Source organism: Mustela lutreola, chromosome 6 (genome assembly GCF_030435805.1).
Source record: "Mustela lutreola isolate mMusLut2 chromosome 6, mMusLut2.pri, whole genome shotgun sequence".
In the NCBI taxonomy this organism is placed as follows: Eukaryota; Metazoa; Chordata; class Mammalia; order Carnivora; family Mustelidae; genus Mustela; species Mustela lutreola.
The window spans coordinates 94,623,578-94,631,170 of NC_081295.1; the positions used below are offsets into that span (position 1 = coordinate 94,623,578).

A 7,593-nucleotide genomic window follows, 5' to 3' on the forward strand; every position below is an offset into this window, starting at 1 on the left:
CTCTGTGTATTCCGAGGTGCCCTGTGAACACCTCTTTGACCTGTTCAGATTCCTTTGGGGGTCGTGGCATCCTACGTGCATTTAGAGAAGAGTGGCCAGGCAGGGAGTGGGGGTGGGGGGTTGTTTTGGGGGGCGGACTTCAACCCAGACAGCAGGAGAGCAAGCCCATGCGGAAGCAGAGAAATGAGAGAAAATCTCATCTTCTTGGGACTGCCTGCTCTTTCCCTCCGACTCCGGTTGGCAGAATTGCAAACAAAGTGAGGAAGTCCAGGGAAACAAGTTCTGACGCTACACAAAGAGCCTCGTAGTAGCTTGATTTTCAAGAGGGGCTGGCCGCCATGGTTACCGGAGTTGTAAAGGAAGGCTGGGGCCGGCTCAGTGGTGTCGTCGAGAAGGCTCTACGGTCTAGGAGTACACACGCCCTTGACCTTCACTTGTATTTCCCTCCCTCAGCTGCTCCGAGGGAGGGAAATACGGAAAGCGTTTGAATGGCAGCAAAAGGGACTTCGAGGTTGGCGCAGGGGACATTTCCCAATCACAAGAGAAAAGGCAATCTAGAGTTCTCCAGGCTGACATTGGGTAGGATCCATACCCATGACTGGGCTGACAGCCTGTGGCCTGAGTAGCAGCCCTGTCCCACCCTATATCCCTTGCCTTGCTGGTCTCTCTCTTGATCTCCATCACCCACCTTTAACCTCCGCTCCTTTCTTTCCCCTTTATTTTCCCATCTCTATTGCTGTTACTCCTACCCGAACTTGGTTCTTGGTTTGCAAACTCTGGGGATTGTTGGCCTCTCCATTGCCTTTCCAGATGAAATGTTGAAAAGCTACAATTTATTTAGACTAAACATCAAACATGATTTAAAACAGTCGATCTCATGGGATGCCTGGGTGGCTCAGTGGGTTAAAGCCTCTGCCTTCGGCTCAGGTCATGATCCCAGGGTCCTGGGATAGAGCCCCGCATCTCTGCTCAGCAGAGACCCTGCTTCCCCCTTTCTCTCTGCCTGCCTCTCTGCCTACTTGTGATCTCTGTCAAATAAATAAATAAAATCTTAAAAAAAAAAAAAAAAGTGGATCTCAACCTTAGCCAAAGACTGGAGTCAAGTGGGAAGCTTCAAAACATGTTGCCTGAGTCCCACCCCTACAGAGTCTCATTGGATTAGTCTGCGGTGTGTCTGGGAATTTTAGGAGCCCCCCTGAGGGTTCTTATGTCTTCGAGGCTGGGACCCTCTCATCCTGAAGTCCCTAGCATTGTACATATTTGCCTCTAACCATCCTGCTTGGCAAAAGTACCCCCACCACCACCTCACTGGTCTGCCTGGGGCCCTCAGGAGAGGTAGCGCTCTTGCAACCCAGTCTGGCTCCACTCCTTTCTGATGTGATTTCAGTACCCTTTGGTCCAGCCACACAGGGCTAGTCTGCCCTTCAGTACTATCCAGAAATAGTCATTGGGACCATTTGTGTTTTTACCTAAAAGCTAAGTCAGGATTATACCCAGAACTTTATTTTCAGTTTGTTGGTTGTTGGAGTCCATGGTTTTCAATGCTGGCAGCATCTTAGAAACACCTAGAGAGCTTTTTAAAAAACAAATGCTGTGTACACCCAAGAAAATTTAAACCAGGCACTCTTGGGGTTAGGGCTTGTCACCTTAAAAAAATTTTAATTAAATTTAATTTTTTTAATTAAAAAAAATTTAAAAAATATTTTATTTACTTGAGAGAGAGCGAGAGAGCATGAGCACGGAGGAGAGGGAAAAGCAGGCTCCCTGTGAGCAGGGAACTCGATGTGGGGCTTGATCCCAGGAGCCCAAGATCATGAACTGGGCTGAAAGCAGATGCTTAACTGACTAAGCCACCCAGGTGCCCCACTTTTTTTAAATTTTAATTTTTTTTAAACTCCCCAGTAATTCTGATGAGCTGCCAGGGCTAAGAACCATGGGTCTGGGAACCGGGTAAATTTATCCTAACTTTTTGCAATCCTTCTTCTGCCCACAAGCTTTAGGCTGTTTCTAGTCAGTATTATGTCCTCCTCAGAGGAAGTAGGCTGATTATCTGTCCTCTCTCCTGGTGAGTAGACCTGAGTAGATCTAAGTAGACCTTTCTGTGCAGCAACCTCTCCTCGTAGTACCTGCTTGTGGGGTGTCAGTCCCCGCTCCCCAGACCCAGGATACAGAGATGTGCTTGTCTGTGTTCGTTTTACTCCAGTGTGGCATGGTGTATGCTCCTGTGGAGATCATTCTACTTGCAAGTTAATGCATTATCTGTCCCAAGCAACATTTCCATAAAACATGAGGCTATTTTAGACTCAGGTACATTATAAAAGGATGACAGTAACATGGAAGGTTCCTGTAGGCCAGCTGAGAAGTGCTATTTGAGGGCTAGGAGGCATTCTAGTGCTGCTCTGTCTCTCCAGGCCCCTCACTTGCTTCCTCCCGCCTTCCTCCCCTCACGAGTACCCACCCCAGGCCCCCAGGAGAGAGATCCAGGCCAGGTGGGTGGAGGAAGTCTCATAGGGGCCTGTTCCTATATTATCAGCAGGGCTAATATAAAGAAGGAGGGGTTGGAGAGAAAGGATACAATCAGTAGCTATAGGTCACCATTCTGTGTGCTTTGAATATTTGTAATAATCACAAGTGGACTACTAATGATTAAGTGCAATTACGCTTTTGTTGTCGACAGAACCCTTCTACTGATTTCTCCCGTCACCCCACCAAAGCGCCAAGCTAACAAACCTGGCCATACCCCTAACTTGGGAGGTGAGTGCAAAGGAAGGGTGTTCTCAAAGACATGCCATCTGGATGACATTTCTTTTAAAAACATCACAGTGTGAGTGGTTGTAATTAAGAATGATTTCTTTCTTGATTGGAAGGATTCTTACACAACCCATTCTCATCTGGTATGGTTAGAGTGATGTTCATACTTCTTCTAATGGTTGCACTACTGAAATTTTCGTTGTGGCTGTTAAACAGTGAGGTGTATCTGAGAATGGTTATAAGCTAGCCTGACTGAATTTCGGGGGGAGGGAACAGAGATGCCACTTCTACGTGGCCGCAGTCCCCCTCTCGCATTCGTCATCCCCAGGGCGTGAGACCAACAATATCTCCACATACTGTGGCCGCTCTCTTTCCCTAGTGTGAAAAGACCAAAGAATGATCATAAACACTGTCTGTGAGGGTTTCAGGGATAATGTCGCAGTTAATTCACTTCTGAGGTAATGTCTGAGAGACAGAGGCATCGAAACAGAGGAAAGGGGGAAACAGAAGTACGGAGACACTGAGGGGAGTGGTGACTCTGGATTGTAAGAGAGCCACCCAGATATGTGGGCATGAGCAGACAAGTCTGCTAATCCTCCCTGCCCGCTTCTCTATAGATCTATAGAGAGAAGATCAGACAGGGAGATGGAGACACCCACCACAGGATACCCCATTCACAGGGAGTCAGGGAGAAGCAGAGAGAGGCCAAGGGTTCCTGAGAGAGACCCAGAAAATACAGAAACAGAGATTTATACAGAAACAGAGAGTGACAGAGACAGAGCAGAGAGAGATGCAGAGAGAGAGGCGCTTGGATATCTAGACCAAGCCTTCTTCCCCCAGCCCAGTACATCAGGACTCCAGTAAGTTGCCGTGGCTGAGACCTTCTGCGGCAGCCCAGGGCCTCATACAAAGAAAGGGGGTTTTTCCAAGAGGGGAAAAGAAGTGGTCCAGCTTACAGAAGGACAAAGTTTGTAACTCAGCATTTGTAGGCAACAGAAAACCACCAGCCTATCCCCTGGCTTCCAGAGTGACTTAAAAGACTCCCACTTGCCAAGAGGATGATACCCAAAGGGGCTTATTGCTCCAGAAAGAGTGAGCCCATAATGCAGCTATTGTGAAGCTTTGGGGTCTCACTGCTTGTACACTAAAGTTGTGATTTTTCTGTTCTTGACATGGTCATACGTTCCAGGAATGGCAGAGCCCCAGGAAAAATGTGCTTCTTCCTGTCTTCTTGCCTCTGGGGAGTATGAAGGAAGCCTCCCATGGTGCGGTGCTGATGAAGCATGTATGAAGTATGGGAAGGATGGAAGGCCGCTCTGTCTAAGCTGTTCTGCACTGCTCAACATTTCTCTCCGACAACTGTCAACATGCATATATATATACCATACGCATTTGTATATATACCAACATTCATATATATATATATATATATATATATATATAGACACCATGCCAGGCATCCCCAAGGGAAGAAGAAGATAAAATGGGCCGAAGCAGGACCTTGGTCCTTTTGGAGCCTCCAGCTCCATGCTGTTGGGCCATGTTTATCCTCAGGAAGAGAGTCTGCTTCATCTTGGCAAAGATGGCCAGGGATGTCACCTGGCTGGTTTCTGTGGGTTGTTAAGGGAGACACCCTCATGAATAGTCACCAACAGTTGGGCTGACTCTAAGTAGGTCATTGCTGGTTCTTTGTACAAAAGGAATCCAACTGCTAGCATCGTCCACCTGTCCATATTTAAATGGATTACACAGTTAGCTCAGCTTGGGCTTGAATGCAACTTGGCCGTGAGCCAAGGGAAAACATAGAGCTTTTGAACCAGAAAGGTGCTCATTGTAAGTGAAGGAGCTAGGAGCCTGGCGTGATGGACCATAGCTAATCCAGGCTTGAGCCAGAGCTGGACACCCGAGTCTGCAGACCTCCAGCTCTGAACTTTCACCGCAAGACACAGAACCACTGAGGGACTCTGTCTACTCTGAAGATGTAAGATTAACCCTCACCAACAATATGTTTTTTTGAAACCAGTGATGAGGAAGAGAGACTATCATATTTCAAGTACAGAGCTGCTCATTTTCTTAACCTTGTAGGTAAACAAATTCGATGTTCAAACAAAGGGCCATGGATAGGTGAGCAGTACAATAGGTAGAAGCCCCTTTGCAGGGGCTGGGAAGCTCCTTTGCAAAGCAAGCACTCAGGTTGCTGCATCAGAAGAAAATGAATGGCTAAAGGAAAAGGGGACAGTGAATAGCCCCTAATTATCCTACCAAGAAGCCAGTGTTAAATGATGTTACATTACAAAAGGGAAAGTGAGACACACTTTGTGAATGAGTAGGGTCTCTATCTTTTGTACTGTAAAAACTTTCTCTAAGTAAGGAAGCTTGAAAAAGCAAAAAATACAATTTAAAAAAAACCAATAAGAAGGTAGAAGGATACACCAACTTGCAGAGTAAGTCGTCTTTCAAGTGGCATTGCTTAGCTTGCGACAACAGTCACATTTTTCTCAAATGAAGTCAGAAAGGATTTTAATTTGACATCTCCCTAGTTTTTTCTGTCGAGTCTCTTCCAGGGAAGGGAGTGGGGCAGGCACAGTCCTGGTTTTCAGAATGCAGAGATCTCTCAGTACAGAGAAATGGGACTTACCCAGAGTCAATAAGTTGAAGTGAGGATGGAAACTCATGAAGTCAAATCGTTACAGGATTAGAAATATAGGAAAACTTTAGAAAAGACTGCATCCAATGGCCCCATTTTATAGATGGAACTCTGGGCATGAATAAGAGAGAGAGATTGGTATTTCATCTGTACTGTGCATTAAGCACGAAACAGTCCCGTCTTGGATGAAAGCATGCTCCACTCAGATGTAGAACACTTCCTGGGATGGGGCGGCAGTAAAGACTTTCTTTATTACGATTATTATGAACAAAGAAAGGGCCCATTATTGCTAAGAGAAACTCCAGAAGTTTGTGGAAATCCCTCGAAGAAGCTGTGCCCTCTCTCCTGCAGCCCACAAACCCTCCTGTCCCCTCCTGGAAGATGATTCTGAATGGCACGTTTTGGTTGACGGTGGAAGACCCCGAGTGGAGACATACTCTGTGTCCTACTCACACCTCACAGAGGAAATGACCCGGTCAGGTGGCTCAGGGAGAAATTGGTGCTACCAGTGTCTAAGGCAGATTCGTGGTTAGACACGTGTAAGACATGATGGTTCTTGGGAACGTTATTGAAGTTCCTTAGATTTTTATTTTCTCACCCATATATTGAAAAAATGGAGTCTACCTCATAGGATTGTTGTAAAGATTAAATGACTACATGTAGATAAAAATACCTAGTAGAGTATTTGGCCATTGAAATGCTAGCTGTTTTTGTTCAAGTATCTGTGAATTCACTTGCAAACACAGGGCCATGGCCTTGTGTGTGAGTTTAGAGATTGATGCACTCATGGAAGTTAGTTCATGGAGTTCTAAATAAAAGAAATTAAGCATTTGATTCAGTCCATCCAGCATTGGGGAGATCAGCCAGCAAAATCTGCAGAGCTAACCATCGGACAGTTCTTTGTTCCAGTGTTACCATGTTGTAATACAGACTCTCCTCCTGGGAAAGACTCCGTAGTTCTGTTTAGGGCACATTGCGTCTGAGCTCTGCTTCACTCTTTGCTTTCTCTCCGAAGTCTTCCCTGATGAGTCCATCCAGAAGTGCTGATGGTCCCCACCTGATTCCTGTAATACTTATAATCTGTGCTGCTCACTTTATATTTAGTATTTATTGTGTTTTATTGTTTGTTCGCTTTCTGTCTTTTGGTGTGCATATGTTTTCTTTCTCAGATAAGACTGTAAACCTTTGGGGATTGTGTTACTCAGTTGATTTACTCACTCTCTTACTCCCTTTTGTATGCCCAAAGTGCAGAGCAGGTGTGTTGCCATAGAACGTGTTCAATAAAGACCTCTGATTACACAACCGTGGGTTTGATGATACTGGCTTTTCAATTCCCAAATGACCCGGTACTTAATGAGCAACCTCAGTAGAAATGACCTAGTTTCACAAACGTGGCCTCCTTAGTTGTCATTACGGTAAAGATGTAACAAAACTGCCTTTTCCTTATTTCTCCTTCATGTCAGCATTTCCCCTGGTGATATTGAAACGGAGGTTTGCATTGGGTTTTGTGGCTCGGAGGAACTATGGAAATAGGAGACAGTAGAATCGGGATGTGTGGGCTTTGGTGGTGAGAGAGGAAATCCAGGCTTGGCTACCCTGTCAGAAATCAGACCACATGAAGTTTTCAGTAAGTGGAGACTGTGCCTTCTGTGACTGAATTCCCACGGTCATGGCCCATGGCTCATTAAGAACTCTTGGGCCAGTTATTAAAAAATAAAACAAACATCTCTTTGGTGAAGGTAGGGATTAGATCATGATTTACCAATCCATTTCCTAGCCAGTTTTTCCCCAGGCTCAACACCGACATAGACAAACTGTGATTGCCCTTAAAAGTCTTCATTCACAGGGGCCCAACTTTGCATTTTATCCCCCGTGTTCTAATTACATTAGAGCCGTAGATGCAACCTGGTCTCATGTGATCGTCTGAGATAAAGATGAGGAATTAAAGCACAAACAAGTGACTCATTTTAATGGATTTACTCCAGACAGGAGAAACCTGTAATTTCTCTTCAGCGTGCTTGATGGACCCATCGTGGAGTGAATCACAGACTTACACAAGCCTTGAAACCCCAGGCGGTTTTACAGTTCTCAGATAGGGTTTTCACCATCGGTGGCTGGTTTGCACCGGGCCCTCTTGGATTTCTCTTTGAAAAATGGAGAAGTGGCGTCACAGGCGCTGAAGGGGGACCATGGGA

At 45.7% G+C, this 7,593-nt stretch overlaps 1 protein-coding gene across 2 annotated transcripts in view; it reads left to right on the plus strand.

The window, feature by feature from the left end:
• The window catches only part of LOC131834074 (adhesion G-protein coupled receptor F2-like), a 40,921-nt gene extending 34,221 nt beyond the window's left edge, over positions 1 to 6,700 (plus strand). For both annotated transcript variants that reach the window (XM_059178198.1, XM_059178199.1), the window contains 2 exons: positions 2,678 to 2,754; positions 3,941 to 6,700. In XM_059178198.1, the coding sequence (XP_059034181.1) occupies positions 2,678 to 2,725 (48 nt within the window). In that variant the 3' untranslated portion in view covers positions 2,726 to 2,754; positions 3,941 to 6,700. The remainder of the gene's footprint in view (positions 1 to 2,677; positions 2,755 to 3,940) is intronic.
• Positions 6,701 to 7,593: the final 893 nt, after the last annotated feature.